This window comes from Halichondria panicea, chromosome 2, assembly GCF_963675165.1.
Source record: "Halichondria panicea chromosome 2, odHalPani1.1, whole genome shotgun sequence".
Lineage (NCBI taxonomy): Eukaryota > Metazoa > Porifera > Demospongiae > Suberitida > Halichondriidae > Halichondria > Halichondria panicea.
In genome coordinates, this window is record NC_087378.1 from 8,210,309 (window position 1) to 8,237,808 (window position 27,500).

Genomic DNA, 27,500 nt, shown 5'->3' on the forward strand with positions numbered 1-27,500 from the left:
ATGAGTGATGTGTGTGAGGGGTGGAGGGCATAGCGGAACACATAGGCCAGTGGGTACGACAGGAACATCAAAATGATATAGCGGGCCTGTAACATTACATGGATTCTCCTGAGTATGGTCTTATACACACAGGCATACCTGATCCACTGGGAACCCAGCCGCGTCTGCAATGGCCTGGAACATAATGCAGCTTGTCCACAACAACAAGACTCAGATGTGTGTTTAACAGACATGTGATGATTTAAAGAACCGAAAGACATCATTAGTGGACAATAATTATTAGGTAATGATCATCTGCTTTCAGATCCACCCCCTTTTTGGCAAAATATAATGCGGCGATATTTTAAAGCACTGCAGAAAACCCCTAACCACGTGGACTTCCTTCTTCTTCTTCAAGCGAGTTCAAGTGCCGTGGCGTATAGTTAACTACCCATGATGTTTCAAGCTGCTGCAGAGGTTATTGGGTTTCCAGTGGACCAGGTAAAGCTTACATAGAACATATTTAGTTTGAATATTTGTTTCTTTGTGTAGACTCGATACATAACTCTACTGCTCCTGTCGTACCCACTGGCCTATGTGTTCCGCTATGCCCTCCACCCCTCACACACATCACTCATCACACGTCACATCTTCTCTCTCTCATTCGGACTCCTCTTTGGCTTCCTCTGCTTTGGAAGGTGAGTGACCACTCCAACTTGTGTCCCGTGAAGTGAGCTCTACATCAATACACATCATTAATGTATTATGAATATCGTTAACGGTACAAAAGTCAATGGAAAAAATATGTTAGGCTGAATAGAATGTGTGCTCAGGACAAGAAACTAAAAGAATGGCCTGATACATCACCCCCCCCCCCCCCCCCCCACACACACACACAGTCAGATGATTGTCTTGTTTGCTATAATTGGAGTGTGCTATGCTATGCTTCAGTACCTCCCAGCCACTGTGGTACAAAGGTGATCTATATAATGTATCCTTGTACACTTTACTGCCTGTGTATTCTGACTGCAGATACACAATGGTGTGGGCCATGGGCAGCATGAGTGCAGCTCACATCTACAGAATGATGACTGACTATGGAGGTTGGAGCCTGGACTTCACTGGACCTCTCATGATCATAGTACAGAAGGTTACTCTGGTTGCATTTGCCCTACACGATGGTAAGTCCACTGGACCACCCACTCACTCGTGTACACAAATGCCCACAGGCAAGGGTCGCAGTGACTCATCACTCAACCAGGACCAGAGAGAACAGAAGATTGATGTGTGTCCCTCTCCCCTGGAGTACTTTACCTACATCTTCAACTTCCACTCCTTCCTTGCTGGGCCTTCCTTTAGCATCAAGGACTTCCTTGCCTTTATGGACGGTTCTAATCTCAAGTTTTTGAACAATCCTAACCAGTTTGCCAAGGTAGATAAAGCAGCTAATGTTCACCTATATATTATATACTACCCCCTTCAGGCAAAAGAGCATGTCAGAGAGCCCTCAGCTGTCGTGAGTTCTAACTAATCTAGTTCTTTGTGCTGTGATTGCTTTCCTACAGTTTGCTGTTGTCTCCAAGCTTGTCTACTCTCTTGTGAGCATGGTTGGTTTCACAATCCTAGCCAGTCGATACACTGAGGAGATGGCTATTGGTAAGAGCTCAGATATAATTATATTTGCACGTGTATGCTTCTGTTACCTACAGATCCCCAATACTCGATATTTGTCAGAACATACATTATCACTTTTGCCGTGCTTAAACATCGACTCAAGTATTATTTTGTGTGGTATATGGCGGACAGTATCAACAACTTGTGTGGGCTGGGTTTCAGTGGATATGATGAGAAGGGACAACCAAAGTGGGACATCACCACAAATGCATTTCCAACCAATGTTGAGCTGGCATCCAATCCCAGAGATATATTTGCCAACTGGAATATTTGTTCAGCAATATGGCTCAGAAGGTTTGGAATATTTATTGTATTTTCGTCTGACTACCCCCCCCCCCCACTAATACAGAGTGTGCTATGAGAGAGTACCCTTCTCCCCAACCATCGCCACCTTTGCTCTGTCTGCCTGGTGGCATGGCTTCTATCCTGGCTACTATTTGTGCGGCCTGTTCTTCGGATTTACATCAGAAGCTGCACGAAAAGTGAGCGCGTAATTAATTTATTACTATGCTTCATGTTAGCATTGCATGGCCAATGTTTTGTTCAAAATCCCTGTTTTGGAAGCTTAACTTTGAGCACTCATAAGTTGAGTTAGGATCACAATAATTAATAGATGTATTTTTGTAAAAGCCTGTATGTACCATAATATTTCTTCCTCCATCCCCTGTATAGATGCGTCGACTGGTTCGGCCCCACTTCCAAAGCAGCCTCCTCCTCAAGTGGTCCTATGATGTCATAACGATGCTACTCACTCGTCTGTATATGGATTACACTATTGCATCCTTTATTCTCATGTATATTGGGTCAGGGATGTTGTTCTGGAGGTGAGCTGTGTGTGTGTGGGTGGTGTCTGTATGCATATTGCATACTATCTTTCTTTGCTGCGTTGATAAATCTTCTATGCACTGTTTTACTGTTACAGCTATTTCTACTTCATCCCGAATATCATTATCTTCGTGATTGTGTTCCTGTTTCCATCTGGCAAGAGTAAAGAGGGCAGAGAATCAAAGGAAACAAGACGACCAAAGGCAGACTGAGAGTGCAGTACAATATAGAATATAGGATACCCCATACCCTACCCACACTCTAGTTATTCATTAGTATATTTACCAACTTCATATTTGGAGTGATACATACAATTTTCAGTTTTCTGAGTATTTACCAGGTTAATTGATTGTAATTATCTTCATTTTGCAAAAAGTTTATTATCGATCTTTACCTAATGTCAAATAGAACTTTATAGCAACAAGAAGAGTTAGCGCTATGGCTAGCCTCAGAGTAGGAATTGTTGGTCTACCAGACCAGATATCCATCTTGGTGCCTATACTGCAGTCCCTGAACGTCAGGGTGACAGCCATTTGGTGCAAGGGAAACGATACTCGTCGAAAACTCTCTGATAAATTGAATCTCCCCTTCCTACCTGGTGGTTTCCAAGATCTCCTAGTCTGCTCAGAAGTAGATCTGGTGTATGTTGCTACTGAACCTAGTCTACATGCCGAGCTAGCTGTGAAGGCTCTAACATCCGGCAAGCATTGCATCTGTCAAAAACCACCGTCCACCTGTCGCAAAGAAGCTGAGAAGATGGTCTCTCTCTCTCGTTATTATCCTCTCGTTTGTTTGCTTGAAAGTCATCTTCGATTCGTACCTGCCATCAAGAAAATGAAGGAGCTCGTTTCTACGGGATATGTTGGTAAACCTTTGATCATTGAAGCACGAGTCGTGATGGGATCGCTGATACAGTCAGAGCCCTTCTCCTGGATGTGCGATCCATCAATGGGGGGTGGGGTGTTAAACTTGGTCGGCTCTCCAATCATCGATCTGGTGCTGTATGTGACTGGAGAGAAAGCACAGAGAGTGCACGGACACACGAAGACCTTCACTCCACACACAGACAGTATACACGGCTATCGTACAGTCACTAGTGATGATTTCTGTGTGTTTCAGATGGAGTGTACAAACGGGTTGTCTGTGACAGTCACTCTGCACACACATCTAGTGGGGCAGTACAAGTTTGAATTCTCTGTCACAGGAACTAAAGACCACCTCTCTGTTAAAGGACTCAATCTCTATGGAAACAATGACACTATTTTGAAACAAGATGATACGGAATTTCGGTTCAGCAGTCGCGACTTATCTACGAAATTTCCTGCCGAGTTTTACCTTCCCTTTGTGCTGGGCTGCAAGGAACTGTTTAGTTCTCTCTCTGTAGAGTCCACTTCTAGTCAGCTGCTCACACCCTCGGCCACATTCGAGGATGGACTTTACAATAGGACTGTGTTGGATTCCATTCACTTGTCTGCAGGGACAGGACAGTGGGTGGATGTGCCGGAGGAGGAGGGGAAGGAGGCAGAGTTGAACCCATTCTGGACCAAGATATCTACTCGTGGAGAAACTGACAAGCCATCTCCAAAACTCATGAGACCATAGCTTCTGATAATTATTCATTGTGCAGTTGTATCCATTCATTTGCTTATGACAATTGTTTACCCATATCCATAAACTAATGTGAACCTCTCCTGAGTCACAGCATGGTCACTGTTAATAATGTGAACCTCTCCTGAGTCACAGCATGGTCACTGTTAATAATGAAAGCAGTGGGTGCTGAAGCTACATAACATAAAGCTACTAAAGCTTTTTATACACACATTATATTATAGATTTGCTGCATGCAGGCAGAATCTTCAGTCTCAGCTCAGATATTATGCACAAAGATCCTTCACACGTCTTCAGTGCGGCCTGGGATCGAGGCTAAAAGATCCCCTTCCTCCTACGTTTTTGACTTTGTTGCAGTTCACCCATGTAGCATGTGGGTTATAAACCGGGGCTCAGGAGCTAGCTGTAGGTGGGTGGCCGGGAAACCGGCCGTAACTCACTTTCCTGTAGTCTTTCATTGTGATAGTCAACAGGTCTCCTGTAGTCTTTCATTAGATCACAGCCCTCCTGTAGTCTTTCATTAGATCACAGCCCTCCTGTAGTCTTTCATTGTGATAGTCAACAGCAGCCCTTCCTGTAGTCTTTCATTAGATCACAGCCCTCCTGTAGTCTTTCATTAGATCACAGCCCTCGGCCTGTAGTCTTTCATTGTGATAGTCAACAGCCCCGGCTACAGTGGTAGTTTTTTTTTTTTATAAAAGAAGTTTATGTCAATAATAGGGCAAAGGTACACAGATACAGTTGCAAAAAAATCCGTTCCATGGAAACTTCTTTCAACAATTTTTAAGAGTTGCATAGCCTGGAAGTGAAAGTGAGCATGCAGATGCTCACTTTCCTGCTGCCTTTCATTAGGTATTAGGTAACAGCGGCTATCACAATGAAAGGTAGTCTTTCATTAGACAACAGCCCTCCGCTGCCTTTCATTAGGTAACAGCCCTCCTGTAGCCTCCAGCTACAGTGGTAGTTTTGCTAAAAAAAATTTCTGAGAAAAACACAACACACTCGTAAGCAAAACTTGGTAAGAAAACGCAACAACCTGAAAGGAGTTGTGTGAAAAGTATTAGAGTAGGAACTAGTTAGTCAAGTAGGAACTTTATATTTGATTGATGCACTATTAAACTAACATAATCGTTTATTGTTTGCCAACTGCAATAGTGAGTGGTGGCTCTGAGAACTTACTTCTTGTACCCGAGCAGCTGGCGAGACCACCCCTCTTTAGTTCACCTGAGAGAGAAGAGGTAATGATCTTGAGCATAACAGATCACTGCTTGTATTAATTGCATTAATTACAAGTAAAATAATTATAAGTAATGAGTTTCAGTATTATAATTTTTCCATGGTAAATAGCTAAAAATAAAAGACCCATGTTGTTTTGATTCGATTTTAAGCCGCGGTATGATAATTCCGTAAGTAGGCGTAGTCTAGGATGTTGAGGGTGGGCGTGACGAGACATCAAAGCATTATTAATGAGTGGAGCTCGAGCAAAGGCTACTGCACTGGCCGGCTGGAGATCCTGTCATCACAGCATCAAAGAAGCACTACTAACTACCATAGGAAGCGCCCAAAAGCCTGCCAACATCCGCCGGTTAGCTGTGTCAAGCCATCATCATGGGAGGAACTTCTTCAACCATTAGTGGCAGTTCAACAGACCCGCAGCCTCAAGCAGTAGCAGACAACATGGCAGAGTATGTGGAGGCAGTAGTTGGGAAAGCATCAGAGTTTGGAGACAATGAGTGAGTAAGAACTGATAGACAGACAATGACAGACTATATTGTTTTGGTGCTGACCACACGTTCTGATCACACGTACTTAACCTTGCAGTAGCATATCGTATATCAGGTTTCAAATGGGACGTTCTTTTGATTGCGAACTACAGGTAGAAACGCAGAGTGAGCATGCTCGTGCAATTTCCATGCTTTGCATTCAATTCGTTAGAAAGGCAATCAGGCTTGTACAGTGTCATACAATCAATTAACCTCGCATCCAAAACCTGATATATGATACTGGCAATAGCTCCATTGACAAAGCTTATGAGTATGGTATAAATATCCCATTGCTCCTCAGGATGCGTGAGGTGGAGCTGGGAGAGTCCAAGGCTCTAGTGATTAAGCACGATGGTCAGTTCTCAGCCATTGGACACAAGTGCTCTCATTACGGGGCTCCGCTCATCAAAGGTTACCTTGGCAACGGACGAGTGCGGTGTCCATGGCACGGAGCTTGTTTCAACATCAAGAGTGGTGACATTGAAGACTTTCCAGGTCTCGATGGAGTCCCTAGTTTCCAGGTATAGTGGTTGGCAATGTTTGTACCAGAGCAGTATAAACAGGACGATATTGATTCCTGTAATACACCTTGTATACAAGGGTGATTATTTTGTTTTGGTTTGTTTCAGTAGCCATCAATATAGTGTCTGCACACAATAGACCACAGAGCATGCCACCACATCCTTGACAGCATATATAGACTTCACCAGATGTTTGGACCCCCACACATCACACCTCCCCCACACACACACACCTCACACACCTCACAGGTTCAAGTGGAGGGAGATGATGTGGTGGTGAAGGCAGACAAAGCTTCACTGACTAACTTCAGACGTACTATGACAATGTGCCCGGCTGATCCTCAAGAGGACCAGAGAGTGTTTGTCTGTGTAGGCGGAGGTATGTTTACTAGCTAATGAATGTGTTGTGACAGGGATCACTAAGTGTGCTATTGAGTGTCTCAAGAGGCTATTGTATTTACTATTATCAAAAGGAAATGGTTAAAAGAGCTCCTGAAAATTATAAAATTATTGAAATTTGGATCAGGTATGGCTGTCCAAAGATGCCACTGCATTGTAATAAGTTCCATGCTTACTGAGTTCTCACATGCTCGTTGCTTTAATTACAGGGGCTGCCTCTTTGGAGTGTGCCGAGACGCTGAGACAAGAAGGGTTCAAAGGTCGTATCATCCTCGCCACCAAAGAATCTGATCTCCCATATGACCGGCCAAAGTTGAGCAAAGTAAGGCTGCTACATTAACTGGAGGGTAGTCTAATACCTCTCCCCCCTCAGGCACTAACGTTCAGTGGTGCTGACTTAGCTCTGAGATCAGCTGACTTCTACAGCAGTAATAACATCGAGGTGCTACTCAGCACTGAGATGACTGGACTGGACCTCACTCAACACAGCATTACCTTTGCCAATGGAGAGACACAGAAATATGACAACCTACTACTGGCCACAGGCTCTAAGTAAGCACCCCAGGCTAAGCTACAATAATTATACATTGTGCCTGTGTGTCCATGCATGCATATCTCATCTGTCCATGGAACACTTAACCCCTGTCTCTTAAGCCACACCCCTTTATTGGGGTGGGTGGGCCCTTTAGCTCATACCCTCTCAAACGCACTGTTGTGGTGCGGATACACGTAACACTGACAGCCTCGAGCTTTCACCCCCGCTAGGCCGAGGTCGTTACCCATCCCCGGGTTCCAATTGGACAATGTGTTCCTATTGAGGGACCCTGCTCAGGGTAACAAGATTGCTGAGTCAGCAGTTGGGAAGAATGTGGTCATCATTGGAACATCCTTCATCGGTCAGTACACCACCTGTATTATTGTTAACTGTACAGTACTGCAGGCCTCTGTTAGGCTTTGAGACAATTTTTTTTAACAAGTAATATTTTTGCATTCTGAGCTGAATGTTACTGCATGTACCTAAAGTGCTTCTTTGAATAGCTACCAGCTGTGAAAATGCCAACAGGTCTACACTGTTTTGTTGTTAACCATTCTTTATTAGTGAGTGAGTGTGATATTCACCCCCCCTTGCCCTGTAGGCATGGAAGTGGCTGCCTACCTGAGTAACAAGGCTGCCAGTGTTGCATGTATCGACCTCACAGCTGTACCGTTTGAGAGGGTACTGGGGGAGAGGGTGGGCAAAATGCTCCAGACTATGCACGAGGAGAAGGGAGTCAAGTTCTACTTGGGATCAGGAGTTAAGGAGATTGTTGGGGACGAGGGAAAGGTCACAGGGGTCATGCTGCCATCAGGGGAGACGTTAGAAGCTGATGTGGTCGTCGCTGGTGTTGGTAAGACTCAGAAGAATACCACACGCTGGTTGGTCCCACTGGTCGGTCCCACTGAGTGTGTGTGTGTGTGTGCGCGTGTGTGTGTGTATGAGGAAGCTTTTGTACTAGACAGCCTGTCCTCTATGCCATTAACTTTTACTATTAGTTCACAAATTCAATTATAAAACATTATACCAATTAAGATTGCATTCCAAAACTAATGCTATATTCTAAAGTGCTACTCTATTCCTACATGTACAGGTGTTGTGCCTGCCACAGAGTTCCTCAAGGACTCTGGTGTCCCCATGACCCCACGAGGGGAGGTCATAGTAGACAAGGTCAGTTAGCTAGGTTGGTTGTGCAGTGCATGCGTGCACATGTCCCAGCCTGTTCATACAGCGTGTAATTCTTTACCTGCTGATCGATAGACTAAGTTAACTTTGCAGTGTGTACATGCATTTGCTGTAACTGTTTGATGTGCAGCACATGATGGCCACTGATGGAGTGTTTGCAGCTGGTGACATTGCTCGCTTCCACTTACCTCTCATCAATGGAGACACTAATATTGGACACTGGCAGCTGGCTCACAACCATGGTACCACACACACACACACACACACACTAAGCTAGAGTAGCTGGCTCACAACCATGGTATCACACACACACACACTAAGCTAGAGTAGCTGGCTCACAACCATGGTACCACACACACACACACACACACTAAGCTAGAGTAGCTGGCTCACAACCATGGTACCACACACACACACACTAAGCTAGAGTAGCTGGCTCACAACCATGGTACCACACACACACACACACACTAAGCTAGAGTAGCTGGCTCACAACCATGGTACCACACACACTAAGCTAGAGTAGCTGGCTCACAACCATGGTACCACACACACACACACACACACACTAAGCTAGAGTAGCTGGCTCACAACCATGGTACCACACACACACACACTAAGCTAGAGTAGCTGGCTCACAACCATGGTACCACACACATACACACACATACACACACACTAAGCTAGAGTAGCTGGCTCACAACCATGGTACCACACACACACACACACACTAAGCTAGAGTAGCTGGCTCACAACCATGGTAGAGTATAGTAAAGCAATTCATGTGCCTAATTGAGATCACCAGAAACATGTACTGTGGACTGATTACTGGCCAAGCCATCCTTCCTTCAATGTTTTCCTTCCTTCTACATGTGTGTATCTCTTCCCATGTTTCTATGCTTTCTGGTTTATGCTTTACATATGTCCACACTTGTACCCCCCGCACTATATACACGTATAACTACCCCCCACACACTACACGTGTAACTACCCCCCACACACTACACGTGTAACTACCCCCCACACACTACACGTGTAACTACCCCCCACACACACTACACATGTAACTACCCCCACACACTACACGTGTAACTACCCCCCACACACACTACACGTGTAACTACCCCCCACACACTGACAGGTCGAGTGGCAGCTCGCAACATGTTGGGTCGTGAGGAGGAGTTCAATAGCATCCCTTACTTCTGGACAGTGCAGTACGGGAAGAGTGTCCGCTATTGTGGCCACGCCCTCTCGTGGGACGAGATCATCTACAATGGCAGTCCAGAGGAGAACAAGTTTGCAGCATTCTATGTCAAGTGAGTCAGGTCAACATTTTGTCTATTCTTTTTTGCAGCAGATTTCTTTGCATTTGTAGACAATAATACTTATAACTTTTTGCTTACAGGGATGACAAGGTTATGGCCGTGTCCAGTCTGAACTTTGACCCCGTAGTGTCTCAATGTGCAGAGCTCATGTACCAAGGCCGAATGCCCAGTGGAGCGCAACTCAGGTAACTATGGCAATAATGTACGAGACCACACCTCTCATACGAGTGCCTCTCTTCCTTGCAGGGACAACCCAGATGTTGCCGCCTACATTTAATCAATCTGAACTATCTAAACAACTGCCGTAGTATTTTTTGATCAAGACACAAATATGAATTTCCGAATTTACAGTAAAAGTTATAATAATTATATACATTTGTACTACTAAATGAGGAAAATAATTAATAGTTGAGAAAAAGAATGGAATGAAATAAAAAAGTATTGATTAATTAAAGTGTTTATTTCCTGGAGACCATTTTGATGGTAGGGACGGCCTTGCTTCCGACACAAGTATCACATGCCCACTCGGCTGACTCCTCAGCTGTCAGGAGATCATAGGCAGGTCGACTCATACCAGTACAGCCTCTGTGATACCACTGCTCACATCCACTCTCACAGTATACTGCCTCATGGTCGTCATGGACCTGCAGGGAGCAGGGGGGGGCTCTATCACACATACATACAGTCAGTATAGCACTTATATAGCTAGCTAGCTCACCTCTTTCCCACATCCTCCACAAGGGAACTTGTCTGAACCTCGTCCTCCACTGCCATTGATCTAGGCGCATAAAGTAACAGAATGGAAGCACTACACACATACACAAAGACTCACCTCAGACGCCATTGTCTCTCAGCTCCTTTGAACCTAGTCCAATGGTAGGTTCCATTTGGAAATGGAGAAAATTTCCACGAGGTACACAGTGCAGTACAGGTGAATAAAAGCTTTCTTTTGTATAGACAAGAATGGCTGGGGAGACGTTCGTCTACTCCTTCACACAGAGTAACATTGGAACAAGTGCCCAAATTACTGACAAGTACGTTTACAATGCAGTGGTAGCTTTCATCTTATCTGTCCCATTATTACTACAGGTTGACTGACTTGAGTCAGGGAGCCACTAGCCAGCCACCAGCAGGAGATAAAGGATGGTAGGTTGCCATGCGTCCCACTGTGTCAATACACACTGCACACTAACTCCAGCTTCACTGAGCTGAGGGATATGGTCATACGTCAGCTGGTGGTGTCAGAGACCCACGTTGCCATGCTAACAGAAGACGGGAGAATATGCCGGATACGCTACACAGAGGAAACCACACCCCCTCAGCCACTGGCCACACCCACAGCTGGGAGAGAGAAAAGGTACCGTAGAAACATCGTTAAGACTTGTACCAAGTTGCAACAGTATACACCCTCTGAGCCTATTAGGTGTAGCTATATATTATTTATAGTGACAATATTTACTCATTTGTTTAATCATACACTTGACCTTTGTCCTCCAGTGACGACGAGGCAGCCTCTACATCGAGCACACGTTCCTATGGTTCCCGGAGTGCGTCCCCACGTCCTGATGAAGACAGACCATCCTCCAACTCACTGCAAGTCTACACTTATACAAACACTCAGTCTCTTGAACTGGTTGTCCTTTACTACAGAATTATTATTATGCATAATTATATTAAAATTGCTTATAAAAATATTTGCCTATTTATTACAATATAATTTAAAGAGGCAATATTAATAAAAAGATACGGAGTCACTGCATGCCCCCCCCCCCCCCCCCCTGTGTAGGAGTCATGTGTGGGGGTCTATCATGAGCTCTGGCCCCTCCTCTGCCGTGCTCAGCTCAGGGGGTGGTCTCAGAGTACCTGGTAGAGGGAGGATACTGCTCAGACGGAGGGGTGGTGGTCACGGGATAGTGGCACGCTGGCCTGTCATACCAGCAGGAGATGTACCGGATGAACTGGTGGACCAGGCTATGGCCGTACTGCAGGGAAAGTCTAAAGAGATGGTCATTAGAGAACTGCAGAAGACGGTACAAGATACGTATATACACTGTTAGTATACCCCAGTACTGTATGTAGTGTGTAGGGACAATGTCAAAGTAGTTAAATCTTTTTCTGGCCATTACTTTGTTGGAAGCCTGCACTCTATGTGTCTAACTGCTCCTGATAGCATACCGTACATATAGACCTCATCAATGTACCTCTCCCCCCTCTAGCATATAGACCTCATCAATGTACTGTACCCTCTCCCCCCTTTAGCATATAGACCTCATCAATGTACTGTACCCTCTCCCCCCTCTAGCATATAGACCTCATCAATGTACTGTACCCTCTCCCCCCTCTAGCATATAGACCTAATCAATGTAATGTACACTCCCCCCCCCCTCTAGCATATAGACCTCATCAATGTACTGTGCCCTCTCCCCCCTCTAGAACCTTGATGTGAACCAGGCAGTCAACAACCTACTGAGTAGGGAGGATGATGATGGGGATGCCAGTCATGACGAGGGCAGCGTGCTGGCATCAGGAGGTGGGCTGCTATAGTGTGTGCATGTACACACACGCTTAATAATCACATGACCTTGTAGAGGAGCTGCTGAGTCTGCTGGGACCTGGTCTGGCTAGCGTTGGTGAGGAGGAGCTGGATGAGGTACTAGCGAGGGGGAGAGGGGAGGAGGGCGGAGGAAGTGGGCGGGACTCTAGACTCACTCTCTATGAATTCAGTGACCCTCTCCTACAAGTGGTCAGTTAATAAATGGCTGCTCTGTATTCTTTAATGTAGCAATTAAGTCTTTGTTTTCTTCAATGGATGTATTAAATAGCTACACACTTATATATACATGTAACGTAGTCACACTGAATATTGTGTCTCATGTTTCCTCTTCCCGTACAGAGTGAGCTTCGTTCCCTAGTGAGTATAGGTGATGGTGCGGCAGGAGGGGCCAGCTCCGGTGGTGGAGGGGGTGTGGCTAGTGGGGAGGGGAGTAAGAGACCCAACACTAGAGGAGGACTCTCCAGCAAGAAGAAGAAGTCATCCTCCACCTCTCAGGCCCCACCCCTCGGCCCGCTATTGTTTGACAGCAGCATCGAATGGTGGGGGGAAGACAAGGTGAGCCCTGTTGTTATGGCTGGATTTATTATTTATTGGATTATGTTTGTGCTATAAAATTTACGATAGCATTAAAAAGCTTTTGTACATGTCATTAATTTTATTTGGACGATGTATTAACATTTACTATTATCGATCTAGTGACATGATTATAATTATTTCTGTTGCCTCAGGATGGTCCATCGTTTAAGCTGATTGCTGGACTCTACTCTGAGCTGTTGGCAGTCGACTCTAACGGCAAACTACATGGGTGGGCGTGGTCATGCCCCACCCCCTATCCAGGAGCACATCCTCTCGAGGCGAGACTAGAGATAGGAGACGAGAGTGTGAGACTGTTGTCTTGTAAGCTGCTCCGTGGGAGTCTAATCACAGAGTCTGGCAAGGTGCGGGGGGAGTAGCCACTGGTAGCTAGCCACTGGTCAGGTGGATCTTTAAACGGCCATAACTTTAGTTCCGTTGGTCCAATAACGTTAATTTTATGATTTTCTGAAAGCTTAGAGAGAGGCCTTTCAGATAATGTCAAAAGTCTATTTTTAACCTGTTTTTGACAAAATACCATGGGCTATAGCCCATGGTCTTTTTCCGAAAATCGAAAATTATGGCCCGTTCCAAATTTTGGATTTGAGCATACCATCTGAAAGAGCTTCTTCCAAGTTTTCATAAAATCATAAAATCGTTGAATTTAGACTGTCAGAAGTCTTACAGAGCCGACTCTATGAAGGGAACCTAGTATTAAATAGAGCATACATCTGTGTGTGTGTAACAACAGTTGATTTTAGCTTTGGTACGTGCAGGTGGCCACATTTGTGGATGGTAGTGTTCGGGAGTTTGCCTCTCGACTGGAGGGAAAGGCAGTGGCAGTGAGTGAGTTGGCTGGAGAGAGCATCAGCACCCTCTCTGTCAGTGAGCTGGTCAGTGCCATCGCCACAGAGTCTGGCAAGGTCTACTGGTGGTGAGTGGGCGTGTGTGAGGAGGGGGGGGCACTGTGTCTACTAGTGATCCTATAGCCCCAGGCACTGTGGTCTACTAGCTGTGATCCCATGCATACCTCCTCTTACTCCGTGCAGGGGTGTCCTACCATTCTCTGAGCGCAAACAAGCCGTGGGCCAGAATCAGGAGAAGCTGCGAGTGCTCAAGTACCAGTACACAGGGAGTGGCTCTGAGCTGACAGAGGGCAGTCGAGTGTGTCTACGCTTGTCCCCCGTCTATTCCCTGGGGACCAAAGCTGTCCACATCAAGGGCTCTCGTATACAAGTAATTATAATTATAGCAGTGTTTTGTGCATTTTACCATACAGTGCCCTAAACGTCCAAGTGAGCTGCAAAGAACAGTATTGTATTTTGTAACTTACATGTACCCCGCCATCCTCATTACCCCCCGTTACCCCCCCCCCTCCCAGTGTGGTGTACTGTTAGAGAATGTGATGAGTCCAAGTCTGTCAGAGAAGTGTCAGTTCAGGGTGGTTACCCCGGGCAACCCGCAGGAGATGGAGGCAGACAATAACAAGACAGAAGATACTCTAGATGTGCATATTGGTAAGTTACAGTTGGTATTTGGTCTAAAACATCGCAAAAATAGACTTCTGATTTTAATACATCATCTGAAAGACGTCTCTCTAAGCTTTCAGAAAATCATAAAATTAACGTTGTTGGACCAACAGAACCAAAGTTATAGCGGTTTCAAGATGCTTCATTTAACGCTGTATTTTTCGTGGACTCTACTAGAGAGTTGGCTCTGTATAATATTGTGTGTATTCCAGTAGTCATTGTCATACCCCTCAGGCTCTAAACGCAAGTACCCCAGCGACAGCAATGAAGACATGCTCACTAAGAGAGAGGAGTGGTCTCTGCGTGATGTAGTGTTCACAGATCATGTGACTAATCACAAGGAAGGCTCAGTGGTGAAGGTAGATGGGAACTACGTGGCTGTACACTATCCCCCTCTCGACCCAACACAACTGAGTCAAGTCAACCTGGCCAGCTGTAGACTACTACGCAAGGATGAGCTAGTCGTGAGTGGACTGTGTGTGTGCGGTGTGTGCGTGTGTGCGTGTGTGCGTGCGTGCGCGTGTGCGTGTGTGTGTGCGTGTGTCCAGACATTTCAATTGGTGACTATTTTCAATCCTCATTGTCAATCTCAATCCTCAATTTGCCTTTTCTACAACAGTCTACACTGTACAACCATTTTCAACACTTGAAATAAAAGCGTTATTAGAGAAAACTTAAGTCAACCGCTACTGTGTACACGGGACTGTAGCATTTCTGCTTTATGAGGGATAGTTTGGCCAATCACCAATGCATTGTACATGTACATGTACATTAATAATGACCACTTGTCCCTGCAGTTGGTGAGTGAGGCGTCCCCGCACCACACTCCCTACTTCATTCAAGAGGTCCCTCGCAGACTCCGCCCACCACACTCGTACACTCTCCTCACTCTAGCCACGGACACCCGAGGACTACATTGTCTCTATGCTGCCAGAGACTTACTGCATTACGTTGTGTACAATCTCGACTCTGGCAAGCCGTTACAAGATTCTCAGTTTAGTCTGCTCTCGTCCCAATACTTGTTAAAGCAAGGCGGGGCACTTCAATTAACGCCCATCAATCTGAGTGTGGGTGTGGTCATGGACGAGCACGGTGGACTGTTCCCCGTCTCCAAAAACAACACTGGCAATATACGAGATCTTCCACAACTAGTAAGTTAAAAAATATAGATTATAAAAATTATTATTGTAATTTATTTCTCTTGCCAGAATGTTCCTCCTATCTCGTGCGTGGGTGTGGGGGCGTGCTCTAATAGGAACAGTCTGGTTTCCGTGGTGTTTCAGCGTCAACGCCTCATGCCTGCAATCTTACGTAAAGACCTCACCACGGTCTCTAATCTTATAGCAAGCTTCAAAGGTACAAAACCATATTCATGATACAGTATGCTATATGTACCGTATTACGCTGGTGAAATACCAAATCAGCAGAAAATTTACCCTTTGCGATTTAACTATATAATTATTACGTTTGGCAAGGATCGTGTGTCATACCGTAAGTCCATAATTTTATTTTTGAGAAGTGATCAATACCTCACAAAGTTCGCATAAAAAATATGTTTGATGCTCTCAAAACATTCTAGTAATAATTATGGTGTGTGTAGTGTGACACACCCATCTCACCCACTCAGCTCTATCAGAGGATGCCCTCAGTCCTGAATCCACGGCTGCCCTGAGGGAGCATTGCTCTGGTGGATGCAATGTGTTTCATGTGCTGGCTGCTCTTGCTCGACCACCTGACCCCACCCCAGTGTCAGGGGACAAGAAGGGATCGGGAGCAGCACGCTCTACACCTAGGGGACTGCTCAGGGATATCATGAAGCAAGCCATGGCCATGTCAAGGACACCCCCCTCTCTCTCAAGCATGGGTGAGTGGCACTGTACTCTTATTTTTTTCTTTTCAGAAATGATAAACCGTGTAAAAAATAAGCAAAGTTTGTAGGAGAAAAAAAGAGAATAATATTATTCGGAAGTAATTCTACTGTACTGTGCAGTATTTTACTGTTTTGTATTCTATTGTAATAATAATTATTGTGACCCCCTTGCAGACTGGGCGGGGAGTGACAGTGTGGAGGTGGACGATGAGCCTCAGAGTGATGTAGCTCTGGACATATTTGAGAAGGTGGTTTCCCTGGAAGGCCATGCCCCCCTCTACACTGAGCTGCTGCAAGAGAGGAGTCTAGATGGCTACACTCCATTCATGGCTGCTGTCACCTTCAAGGTACGTATACTGTACTACAAATTACGGTATCAAATTAGTAGAATTTTTTTGTATTTTCTGGTCAGTAGAGCTTTAGTTTGTACCTATATAGTGAATAATGTCGCCCTTACCCCTCCTCTGTAGTCATACGGACTGGCGTGCCTGCTGCTCCATTTGGCCCAGCAGTTGAGTGGTGAGGACAAGACTAGTCTCACGGCCATGCTCTACCCTCCCGACACTCACCCTGATGATAACCCAGTGTTTATCCTCGTTCGAAACGACCCTTGCTCCTTCACTTGGACAGGGGAGGAGCATATTCAACAAGTGAGGGAAGGGGCTTAAACTTAACCATATAGCGGGTTATTTTCGTATTGTAGAGCATCATACGAAAATGAGATTAATCTACCGAAATAGATTCAACATCACTATCCTGAGCTGTACAAATATTTAAAATCAATTCTATATTAATTTTGGGGATAGACTAGTACATTGTATTTGTCAGTGAGAGTTTCTATTCTTCCTCCAGGACATATTTGAGTGTCGTACGTGTGGTCTGATTGGTTCCCTGTGTTGCTGCACTGAGTGTGCGTACACTTGTCACCGTGGTCACGACTGCTCCTTCAAGAAGGCTAGTCCCACTGCCTACTGTGACTGCTGGGAGGTGGGCAAGTGCCACGCTCTCGCATCAGGCTACGAGTATGAGCGACGTTCCCTACTAGAGAAGCTCCTAAAATGCTCCAATCTGGGTACAAAGGTCAATGCTCGTGGAGAGCATTTGATTGGCTTGTTGGCTAGTATGGTAGCACGTCAAGGGAAGGAGCAGTCACACTGGGGAGGGGGGCGACTAGGGGGGAGTTTCAGAACCTCCAGGAGCAAACACGAAGAGATCCCTTCCTATAATCTTCCACCGCCACGATTTGCTCAGAAGGCTCTCAACATGGCACTGGATAATTGGGAGTGTGTGAAAAGTGTGCTCCTGTGTGGGTGTGAGGGTGTAGAGAGTGTGGAGGGTCACGTTGACACCACCTCCCTTGACTGTTTCACCCACCTCCTGCTAACCAGACTCAGTCAGAAGGTACATGTGTTCACATGTGTACTACACTGTATAGGGTTGCAGTGTGCTGCACTGTATGGGGTTGCAATGTGCTGTACTGTACAGGGTTGCAGTGTACTGCACTGTATAGGGTTGCAGTGTGCTGCACTGTATGGGGTTGCAATGTACTGCACTGTATGGGGTTGCAATGTGCTGTACTGTACAGGGTTGCAGTGTACTGCACTGTATAGGGTTGCAGTGTGCTGTACTGTATAGGGTTGCAATGTACTGCACTGTATGGGGTTGCAATGTGCTGCACTGTATGGGGTTGCAATGTGCTGCACTGTACAGGGTTGCAGTGTGCTGTGCTGTACTGTATAGGGTTGCAATGTACTGCACTGTATGGGGTTGCAATGTGCTGCACTGTATAGGGTTGCAATGTGCTGCACTGTACAGGGTTGCAATGTGCTGTATTACTAGAATATTTTGCTGGTGAGAACAACCTTTGCAAATGAGCCAAATCAGAGGAAAAATTGCGATCTAACTATTACGTTCTGGCAAGGATTGTGTGTCATCTAGTTTAAGTTTTGCGATTTTATTTTGCGAAGTGTTCAAAGCTCACATAATTATGTTTGATTTTGCACAACATTCTAGTGATACGGTACATGATTATGATTCCGGTACCTTAATTGCCACTTGTTTCCTCGTGTGCAGAATCTGGACTCCATGCTCACACTGTTGGTGAAGCAGCTTGGCCCCGCCCCCTCCACTGGGCCAGAGGTGGCTCTGAGTGCAGCTGCTCGGTTCCTGAGGTCAGTGATTCGAGTGTTCACTGTAGCACAGCTTGAGAGCACAGCCGTCGCCTCGAATGTTGTCATGGATACGTCCAGGAAGAAGAGGTACTGTGTAGTATGTGTAGTCATCATGTGAAGAGCATATTGTGTGTTGTCATGGATACGTCCAGATTGTGTGTTCTTAAAATATTGCTAAAACTTTTATTTTAACAAAAAGCCTAGTGAGAAGTTACCTTTGATTTTGAAAGGCCTAGAGCTAGCTGTATGTTGGATTGACTTCAGTAACATGATGTGTGTATGTGTGTGTGTGTGTGTGTAGTCATTCCCCGACTGTTCTGATGGAGCGCTGTCAGAAGGTGTTCTCGTCCCTCGCTCCCCTCACTGTAAGACAGCTTGTGCCCATGGCCAAGGCAGTCATCCTCCCCGTCATGCTGGGAGTGGCCAGGTAGGTACATAGTTTACAGATTTTGCTATTCTGATCCCTTGCCACCATTTTGTGTTGATGACCTCTGACCCTGTGCAGGCCCATGGACCCTCTGTGTATGTCTGACCGTGGGCGTGTGTGTGAGGATGTATTTCGTCTGCCGTTAGTCTCGTTGCTGCGTTTGGGGGCATGTCAAGAGGAGGTAGGCGGTGATGGTGAGGGGGCGGATAGTGAGACGGGGGAAGAGGACCCGCCCACACTTGCACTAGACGCCAGCTCCACTGTGACCACAGGATCACACCTCCTCTATCTCTCCGATCAGGTGGGCATACAATATGGCTACTATACTTGGCTGTGTTGAGCTTACATGTATTTCTGAGGGTCATCTTGCCCGCCTCCCAGCACGTGTACATACTCTGTTACTGTATAATTATACTCTACAATTATACTCTACATGTCAGTGGGTGTTTTTTCTGAAATGGTCTGTTTTTGGAGCTATTTTGAAACAAAGCATGTGCTGTACAATGTCTTATAAGTATGTACATATACTTAATGACCAAAAAGGCTCAATAGAGTAACAATTCTCCCCCCAGGACTCTAGTGATGGAGAGGAGGTGGAGAGTGTGCCAGATGACATCTCTTTGGCTGAATCTCACGAGGACTACTCGTTGTTTGAGCCCGCCACCCCCCACCCAGTCACTACAGGCACACACTGGGCCCTCCCACACACTCGCTCGTCCTACCACTCAAGCTCAAGACTGGCACGATCAAACAGCACTGGAAGGTGAGGTCATCAAGAATAATACGTAAGGATATCCATGGTCTTTTCAAAATTGACAGTTTTTTTTAACCTACCAGAACTTTATTTTAAGCATGTCATGTGATAGGGCTTGTCAAGAGCTACAGAAGTTATGGCCTCCCAAAAGTAGCTTGCCAAATAGTTTGTTTTTCAGAAGCATACATGCAACTGACTGGCTCCTCCCCCTCTGTACATAGGGATGTCCAAAGCATGGGCATGTCTGCCTCCCTCCTCTCCCAAACCTTCTGTCTGCTCCTGCGTCAACTGGCCGAGACTCTAGACCCACTGTGGGATAAGTGCTCCGCCCCCTCACTGCCGGACACCCTCCACGTGTCCGAGGGAGAACCAAAGGACCTGTACGACTTTGTGTGGGAGGAGCTTCAAGATGTGTGGACCTGGCTCTTCAATTGTTTGGACGTTCTCCAGAGCCAGCTGTCGTTTGGAAGCATTGTCAGCAAAAAGGTGAGGCACATGGCTGTCTATATAAAGAGCCAGTAATGTGCTGATTGTGCAGTTATTTTGGGCTAGGAGCTAACAAAAATAGCACAATTTTACTATGCCAAAATATACAATTTTTTACTGCATTGATGATGATTCACTGCAGGTGTCCAGGACCACTAGCCCTCCCTCTAAGCACGAGGCTGGCAGTGAGAGCAGGGAGCATCGCAAGGAGGCCTTCTCGTACATGCTCACACTCTTTAAGGGGGGGTGTGGTGAGCATGGTGGGCGTGTCCCCTCACTGGACGTGGGCGGTATGGAACACCTGGCCTTCACACTGGACTCACTCTATCATCTACTGCAGGTGTGCAGTCATGCATGTACAGGATCTCTGACATTTGCCTGCAAAATTGTTTTCGTAAAATAGCAAAAGTAATTTTCTAGCAAATGAGCTGTCAATTGTACTTGGTTGACGTTTGTGTAGATATTTTCATTGTTTTTATCCCCCCAGAACACGCGCTCCCCACCCCCCAGTGAGGATGCTAGCGAAATACCTCCCAGTACTAGCGAAAGACCCCCCAGTGAGGGGGCTAGCGAGAGACCCCCTGATCAGCTACAAGCTAGTGTGACAGTGTCTGGAGATGTGGAGATGACAGACGAGGAAGAGGGTGTGGTTTCAGAGGAAGGGAGTGTGGTGATGATGGAACAAGAGGGTGTGGTCAAGGAAAAGGGCATTAATCGGAGCATTCGAAAATTCTTTCATCGCTCCAACTCCACCGTGTGTTTAGGGAAACTCCCTCACTCGCCCTTTGACCCTTTGGTAGATGTGCTACCGCTGGCAGAGAAGCCACAACTCATGGACTCAGTACAGGTACACTAGTGTGGGGAAGCACGACTGTGGTATTCTAAAAATGCAGCGCCAAATAGAGGCCTTTTAGATAATGTGTTAAAATCAAAAGTCTATTGTCGGCCTTTATTTTATTTTATTATGGTGTGTTCCAAATTTTTGATTTGAGCATACCATTTGAACGGGCTCCTTCTAAGCTTTCAGAAATTCAAAAAATCGTTGATTCTATCAGAACTCTAGTTACAGAGCTACAGCATGTAGTGCATGTACTGTAGTACTCACATTAAGTACAACCAGTAGGTTTGTACGTAGGATTAACAGTGCACACATTTTGACTCGTGTTCAGACTGCTCTATATCTGCAGGGAAAGGCCACAGCAAGATTGGACAGATAGCTTAGTTAATTCTAGTCAGGTGATATTACAGGGTCCTTGGGCACAGAGTTAGCAACACAGGAAAAACACAAAATGACTTTAAGACATGAGTAACCCTCTTCTAGGAGGGGCTGATTCACTGTTACCATGCAATAATTAGAGCCAGCTACTGTGTAATGCTGACATTTCTGTCAATTAATCAGGCGGATCACTAGTAGGTTGTTTGACACTGTGCTTGGAGGACACTAATTTAAAAAAAATCAAGACATACTTTTGTATTACTAGAATCTTTTGCGAGCATGCTAAAAAATATGAACGAGGGATCACCCGGTGTTACTAGTAAGCATCCAAGTCCCTCTCATTCTCGCCAATCCGGAACCCACTGCAGGAAGTGAGACTAACCTTCGACACACTAGGCCCCAGCACTCTGGCCACCATGAGATTCTCACCACTGATGTAGGTTAACCACTCAATTGAATAAACAATCGATACAGCAGGGTATAGAACCCGGGACGACTACAGAGAGGTTCACTAGGTCAAGTAGCTTACCCACTGGGCTAATAGCCTCGTCGAGAAATAAAGAATTAATTTATGCTTACATAGTCATTTTTTGTTAATTAAAGAGAAAGAAAAGAAAGTACATTACCTGGACTCGAACCCAGACCTCCTGCTTGGTAGTCAAGCACACTACCATTACACTAGAATGAATAACTGGTAAAGGTCGTCTTTGTTAACGCATAAAAGGTACATGCTGCTAATGCAAAATGCACCAGATTTTTCACCAACTAGTAATACATGTGTACACCTGTACACCTGTAACAGTAGGCAGCTCTCCTAACTGTAGTCCAATGTCTACATGTGTGGGGGAGTATCTTGTTCAGCTATATAGACATGTACCCATTAGATACGTTAGAGTATAATATGTAACCAGTGTTAAATAGAGCATCTTTGAACGGCCAATATCATGTAATGGCTGGCAAGGTCCCAACCACTTTGCACATAATATATTGTAAGGCAAACAGGATGTTCAACTTTTAGAGCTTCAATAAATTGTATCCCCCCTGCAGGACAAGCAAGTGTTGTTTGGTTACCAGGTGCCAATGCCGCTGTGTCAGTGGCCATCGTGTTCCCTGGTCCCTCCCCCAATCCTCTCACTCCTCGCTGATAAGGGGGGGTGGCCACGAGGACCTGAGCATGGATCATCTGGTAACTATACATGAACATGCATTCAGAGGCTAGCCTGTACTGTGTTATGACTCGTGTGTGTTCACTACCGCAGGTTGTCAACTGAGTGATGATCAGGTGTGTGGGTGGGATAGTCACAAGCTAGCAGCCTCCATTCTGATTGGACGCTGGGACCTTTGCTTGGAGGTGTTTGGGAGAGCCTTTATGGACACTGTTGGTACGTGTGGAGATGCTGTGATCAGATAGAAAGAACATGATCGTTCAGTATATATGTACAGCTATGTAGAGTCCTTGTGTGCACCTATTGACCTCTGACCCCTGACCCCTCTGGTGCAGGCAAGCTGAGGGGCTCTGTGCTGTGTCTGGAGCAACAGTTCAAGCAAAGAGACAAACAGTTCAGGAGAGAGATGGACCTCCTCAGATCCTCCAACCACAAGGAGATGATATTTGAGGTACAGTGTATGTGCTAGCTAGCTTACAGTAGGTTTTTAAGTAGGTACTTTTACTATACATGTAACTGTGTGCTCCTTCTACAGGTTGATCGATCTCGTGATAAGTTTCTGTCTGGGTTGTTCCAAAAGCTGAACCACTTCTGTGACCATCGTCTCATCACGGGGTCACAGGGGTCAACTCCCCTCCTTGTGCATCGTCTCAAGGTGACCTTTGCCGGGGAGCAGGGGGAGGGCTCTGGGGTACTACGCAGTATGTTCACCGTCACAGCTGAGGTGAGGGCCCACCCACTCTGTGTGTGTGTGCATTCTAGTGTACATGTAGAAATAACTTTTGGTAATTACAAAACCATTGGTCTTATTTGCAGGCTGTCTTGTCTGATGATCCTCCACCCACCATTGAGATGTCAGTGAAGTCATTCAACGACACACCCACCACTCGGCGTGGAGGGGGCGGGGCTAGTGGGCGGAGATCCAGAGACAAGTCTCGTTTCAGTGTCTCCTCTCTCAGTGCTCTCAAGAGACCAAAAAGGTGCACTAGTAGAACTCTGTGAAAGGGTGTTCTATTTTGTTGAAAACAGGCCCCAATTTTTTGGTTTTAATACATCATCTGAAAGGCCTTTCTCTAAGCTTTTAAAAAATCATAAAATTAACGTTATTGGACCAACGGAACTAAAGTTATGGTCATTCAAAGATTCTTCATTTAATGCTGTATCTATGCAATGTACGTACACTAATCTTTCCTGCCCCCCCCCCTACAGAGGCCCCTCCCCCTTGGACCCCCCTCTGTTCTACCAGCCCGGCAAGATAGGATTCTACGCTCCTCGTGTGGCCACCAACACTCCGGAGAGACTCAATGCATATCGTAATATTGGTCGTCTCATTGGCCTCTGTTTGCTCCATACAGAGGTCATGACCCTGCCACTCTGTAGACACGTTTTCAAGTTCCTGCTCAGGAGAGAGGTGTGGTTACTAAACTGTGTATAAGCCCACGGCCTATTGTCTATTATTTATTTCGTTTAGTTGGGAGCAATGATGACATGATTTTGAACACTCCATTATTGTCCTCATATAGATTAGCTGGCATGACCTTGCCTTCTTTGACCCTGGTGTCTATGAGAGCATGCGTAAGATGATCCTGGAGTCACGGAAACCCGATGGTGCTGCCTACCTCTCCACTCTTGGGCTCTCCTTCTCTCTCACTCTGCGTCCTGAAGAGGGTGGGGCCTCACACGACCTTCTAGAGGGGAGAGGAGCAACTACAGTCACTCCTGACAATGTGTATGAGTATGTGAGACAGTACGCACTCTTGAGGATGGTCAATATCAATCAAGACCCACTGGAGGTGAGTAGAAAGTGGCTAGCTAGCTGTTGAACAAGCCACTGTGAACTGCTTGTACTGTAAGTTCCCCTATATATATAATTATAGTTAAGTGTTTCTTAGCTAGATACACAGTGAGTACATTGATTGAAGGGAATAACCATGCACCCCCCCCCCCCCCCCCACCCTCTAGCAACTTCGTGAGGGCATGTATGAGGCCATCCCAGAGTCTGTGCTGAGTCAGCTATCAGCAGAGGACCTCCGACTCTTGTTGTGTGGGTGTCCCCATATTGACGTGGACGTGGTGCGCGGGATCACTGTCTTTGAGGATGAAAGTCGTAAGTACCAGCTACCAAATATTGTACCATTGTGTTATCACAGTCCTGAAATGCATCTCTTAATGATAGCTACACTATAGCAGGATAGTGGAATATTGGAGCTTACAAAAGCCCTGGAAAGCCTAGTGCATGTAGTTGAATGACCTCTGGCCCTACAATGAAGCATCACTATGTACAATGCAATGGAATAAGCAATCCTCATGTAAAGCTAACCCTCTGACCCCCCCCCCCCCCACACAGGCAAGGATCAGGAACAGTTGAGTCGATTCAAAGGTTGGTTCTGGTCTGTGGTGGAGAGGATGACGCAACGAGAGAGACAAGATCTCCTCTACTTCTGGACCAGTTCCCCCGTCCTCCCGGCCAGTGTGGACTCGTATCAGCCCCCTCCCAGTGTTACCATCCGCCCCCCTGATGACCAACACCTCCCCACTGCCAACACTTGCATCTCACGTCTCTATGTGCCCCTCTATTCAAGCAAGGCCATTCTGAGAGCAAGACTTCTTACTGCTATTAAGACTAAAGCATTTGGCTTTGTGTAAACTCTTAACTGCAGATCTTAGCTTTTGTACAAACTATTTATTTATCATTAATCATGCAGTTATTAAATAAGTGATGATGATTAAATTATCCACCCCATGCAATTGACCTCTCTATAATTATCCACCCCATGCAATTGACCTCTCTATAATTATCCACCCCATGCAATTGACCTCTCTATAATTATCCACCCCATGCAATTGACCTCTCTATAATTATCCACCCCATGCAATTGACCTCTCTATAATTATCCACCCCATGCAATTGACCTCTCTATTATTGATTTATAATAATTACAAAAAAGTGCAAATAATTTAATTATAGTGCAGGACCGTAAAACATTAAGAACAGAATAATTACACTAACTGGTGGTGTATTATAGACAATAATTATAATTATAATTATGACAAAATAATTACATAATGAATTATGGCATGGTATAATTATATATGATTTAAATTAATAATGAGGGTTATTTCACATGTCTCCGGAATGCCACATAGTAGACAACGACTCCCTGGTGACTGTAGCCACTCAGAGCGTATGGGTCCCAGTTAGGGGCCTCCAGTTCAATCATAGACTGGACAGCTTCCTCGTTCAGGCCCCAGCGAAACCAGTTACCATTCCTCACAGTCTTGGGTGTGTGTGCAAGGAGAATGGCAGAGAAATGAGCGGACGGATCGCCCTGTCTCTGACTGACCTCCAGATGGGAGAGGTAGTAGTTCATGCGTGCGTACTGCAGCGTAAGACTGGTGAACTGGAAGAAGGATGCATTGTAGAAGGTGAACATTTTTTGAGGAGGTTCGAATGTGATATTGTATGCCAGCCTCCTGTCTCTTGTGAAGATAGTAGACACTTGTTGCTTGCTCTGGAACTCTACAAAAGACTGAGAGATGAGTCGGTATCCACTATTGTTCATAGTCACCACCCGGCTCTTCCAATCCTCAATTGTATCCCCGAGAAATATTTCCGTCTCTAAAAGATGATTGGACCTCCGAAACAGGGCAGTGTAGCTGACGGCACTGTTGGGTTCACGCCCCCTCACTCTGTCTGCTAACGAGCTAATGCTGTAACCATCGGTAACCATTTTGTGGATGGTATCGTTGAGAGCTTGTGCTGTGAGGTCGATAGCGACACGAGTATCCACTTTAGTATTGTTACTGAGAATGATGTCAAAGGTATGCACATTTGAGGTCCCTCCCAAGTGTGTTGTGATCCATATGACCTTGTAACCTTTGCCCAGTAGTTGAGTGACTTCACTACGAGCCCTCTTCGGGGAGAGAGAGCGGAGGTTGACAACGTGTGAGGGGGCGGCTGTGACTGGTGTGACTGTGGGGAGCTCAACGTCAGGATCTGGTACTGTGGGGGCGTGTGTGCGTGTGGAGGGGGAATGCGGTGAACACACTTAACAATATCTGGCCAGAAAAACATTTGCATGTACATGTAGGATTGGCCAGGGGAAGCACTAAAAAGCGTGGGAACAAGAAATCATTTTTATAAAGCACTTTAGAGAGTCTATGTTTGAGAGTGCGATAATTACCAGGCAACACTCTTCCCATCCCTAAGCACCAAATACAGAGCATCAATGGCCACACAACACCTTCACCCACACACACCCTATAGTCATGCCTCTGATCACCACCCACCCCCCATTCATACCTCTGATGTTCGTGCCAGTATAGATCTTTGTGAAGGAGCCAGTGAAGCCAGTAGAGCTGCCAGTTCCATCAGTCACCAACTGTAGTGATAGCTCGCCCCTTACACTAGTGTAGCTGTATTCTACATCACCAATATCACCTACAGGGACCAAAAAAATGTTGTTTCAACAGCACAAATCCAAATAAACAAGGGTAATAGTTTAAAGCATGCATTAAAGTACAGTAGTCCTGGCTCAGACCATATGTACTTGATGGCAAAGGAGCCACAATAAGTGATGGATACAACTGCTGCCATGACAACTCACCAGTGAACTGCGCCACCTGGTGTGATCTATTGCAGCACTCTCCCTCGTATAGGCGTAAGACATCATAGTTTTCCTCAAGCATGACCGTGGAGATGTTGGCTACCACTTGCAGTCCCTTACCCACTTGTATGTGCCAGACACAGTCCAGATGTGAGGGGTACGGTTGAGGGTAGTGGGGGGAAGTCAGGGGGGTATAGCTATTCAGAAAATTAGTACCCCCACAAAATCCTGTGCAGCAAAACAAAAAAAACACTAATTAGCACTCTGTTGAATATGAATTAATAAAACTGGTGAGATAATTGTGTGGTGAAGGTGTAGATAGATGACAAGAGA

The 27,500-nt window shown here is 45.8% G+C and overlaps 6 protein-coding genes across 6 annotated transcripts in view; 4 read left to right on the forward strand and 2 right to left on the reverse strand.

Moving 5' to 3' along the window:
* The first annotated feature begins 347 nt into the window (after positions 1 to 347).
* Positions 348 to 2,865, forward strand: LOC135331378 (lysophospholipid acyltransferase 6-like). The gene is made up of 11 exons (XM_064526514.1): positions 348 to 480; positions 532 to 677; positions 879 to 956; positions 1,012 to 1,160; positions 1,209 to 1,411; positions 1,463 to 1,495; positions 1,545 to 1,635; positions 1,689 to 1,947; positions 2,003 to 2,135; positions 2,326 to 2,477; positions 2,576 to 2,865. The coding sequence occupies exons 1-11, from the start codon at positions 433 to 435 to the stop codon at positions 2,688 to 2,690; spliced, it is 1,407 nt and encodes a 468-aa protein (XP_064382584.1). The 5' UTR covers positions 348 to 432; the 3' UTR covers positions 2,691 to 2,865.
* On the forward strand, positions 2,857 to 4,145 carry LOC135331381 (glucose-fructose oxidoreductase domain-containing protein 2-like). Its single transcript, XM_064526517.1, has one exon. The coding sequence runs from the start codon at positions 2,917 to 2,919 to the stop codon at positions 4,078 to 4,080; it is 1,164 nt and encodes a 387-aa protein (XP_064382587.1). The 5' UTR covers positions 2,857 to 2,916; the 3' UTR covers positions 4,081 to 4,145.
* A 1,153-nt stretch (positions 4,146 to 5,298) lies between these two features.
* Positions 5,299 to 10,235, forward strand: LOC135331376 (apoptosis-inducing factor 3-like; the record flags this gene model as incomplete). Its single annotated transcript, XM_064526511.1, is given in 12 exon segments — positions 5,299 to 5,819; positions 6,151 to 6,370; positions 6,620 to 6,749; positions 6,979 to 7,091; positions 7,143 to 7,321; positions 7,535 to 7,665; positions 7,906 to 8,157; positions 8,398 to 8,474; positions 8,620 to 8,731; positions 9,631 to 9,805; positions 9,895 to 9,999; positions 10,061 to 10,235. Coding segments are annotated over 12 exon segments (1,650 nt in total). The 3' UTR covers positions 10,092 to 10,235.
* Positions 10,123 to 10,746, reverse strand: LOC135331386 (pygopus homolog 1-like). The gene is made up of 3 exons (XM_064526523.1): positions 10,647 to 10,746; positions 10,533 to 10,592; positions 10,123 to 10,458 (listed from the first exon to the last, which is right to left on the reverse strand). The coding sequence occupies exons 1-3, from the start codon at positions 10,656 to 10,658 to the stop codon at positions 10,273 to 10,275; spliced, it is 258 nt and encodes an 85-aa protein (XP_064382593.1). The 5' UTR covers positions 10,659 to 10,746; the 3' UTR covers positions 10,123 to 10,272.
* On the forward strand, positions 10,709 to 25,454 carry LOC135331371 (E3 ubiquitin-protein ligase UBR5-like). The gene is made up of 35 exons (XM_064526506.1): positions 10,709 to 10,848; positions 10,904 to 10,960; positions 11,013 to 11,171; positions 11,312 to 11,407; positions 11,601 to 11,844; positions 12,248 to 12,344; positions 12,403 to 12,557; positions 12,708 to 12,923; positions 13,097 to 13,306; positions 13,718 to 13,875; positions 13,991 to 14,177; positions 14,323 to 14,458; positions 14,705 to 14,934; positions 15,268 to 15,621; positions 15,679 to 15,826; positions 16,098 to 16,334; positions 16,515 to 16,687; positions 16,811 to 16,990; positions 17,193 to 17,741; positions 18,414 to 18,598; positions 18,813 to 18,938; positions 19,017 to 19,239; positions 19,511 to 19,701; positions 19,914 to 20,178; positions 20,321 to 20,518; positions 20,666 to 21,025; positions 22,442 to 22,580; positions 22,654 to 22,776; positions 22,896 to 23,011; positions 23,096 to 23,284; positions 23,377 to 23,540; positions 23,770 to 23,971; positions 24,084 to 24,353; positions 24,523 to 24,667; positions 24,908 to 25,454. Exons 1-35 carry the CDS (start codon positions 10,778 to 10,780, stop codon positions 25,204 to 25,206), a joined length of 6,852 nt encoding a protein of 2,283 aa, XP_064382576.1. The 5' UTR covers positions 10,709 to 10,777; the 3' UTR covers positions 25,207 to 25,454.
* Positions 25,455 to 25,476: 22 nt separating this feature from the next.
* Positions 25,477 to 27,500, reverse strand: part of LOC135331372 (uncharacterized) — a 3,544-nt gene continuing 1,520 nt past the window's right edge. The window contains exons 3-5 of the mRNA XM_064526507.1: positions 27,168 to 27,395; positions 26,864 to 27,001; positions 25,477 to 26,563 (exon numbers count right to left, since the gene is read on the reverse strand). Of these exons, the coding sequence (XP_064382577.1) occupies positions 25,677 to 26,563; positions 26,864 to 27,001; positions 27,168 to 27,395 (1,253 nt within the window). The 3' untranslated portion in view covers positions 25,477 to 25,676. The remainder of the gene's footprint in view (positions 26,564 to 26,863; positions 27,002 to 27,167; positions 27,396 to 27,500) is intronic.

Bases quoted from the DNA above. Each gene is read 5' to 3' on its own strand.
- LOC135331386 (XM_064526523.1), bottom strand. The intron at 10,459-10,532 runs GTGAGCTAGCTA...TGCTCCCTGCAG, and splicing joins GTGGAGGATGTGGGAAAGAG to GTCCATGACGACCATGAGGC.
- LOC135331371 (XM_064526506.1), top strand. From the start codon at position 10,778: ATGGCTGGGGAGACGTTCGTCTACTCCTTCACACAGAGTAACATTGGA. The intron at 14,935-15,267 runs GTGAGTGGACTG...TTGTCCCTGCAG, and splicing joins TACGCAAGGATGAGCTAGTC to TTGGTGAGTGAGGCGTCCCC. The intron at 23,972-24,083 runs GTGTGGTTACTA...GTCCTCATATAG, and splicing joins AGTTCCTGCTCAGGAGAGAG to ATTAGCTGGCATGACCTTGC.
- LOC135331378 (XM_064526514.1), top strand. From the start codon at position 433: ATGATGTTTCAAGCTGCTGCAGAGGTTATTGGGTTTCCAGTGGACCAG. The intron at 1,496-1,544 runs GTGAGTTCTAAC...GCTTTCCTACAG, and splicing joins TCAGAGAGCCCTCAGCTGTC to TTTGCTGTTGTCTCCAAGCT. The intron at 1,948-2,002 runs GTTTGGAATATT...CCACTAATACAG, and splicing joins TCAGCAATATGGCTCAGAAG to AGTGTGCTATGAGAGAGTAC.
- LOC135331381 (XM_064526517.1), top strand. From the start codon at position 2,917: ATGGCTAGCCTCAGAGTAGGAATTGTTGGTCTACCAGACCAGATATCC.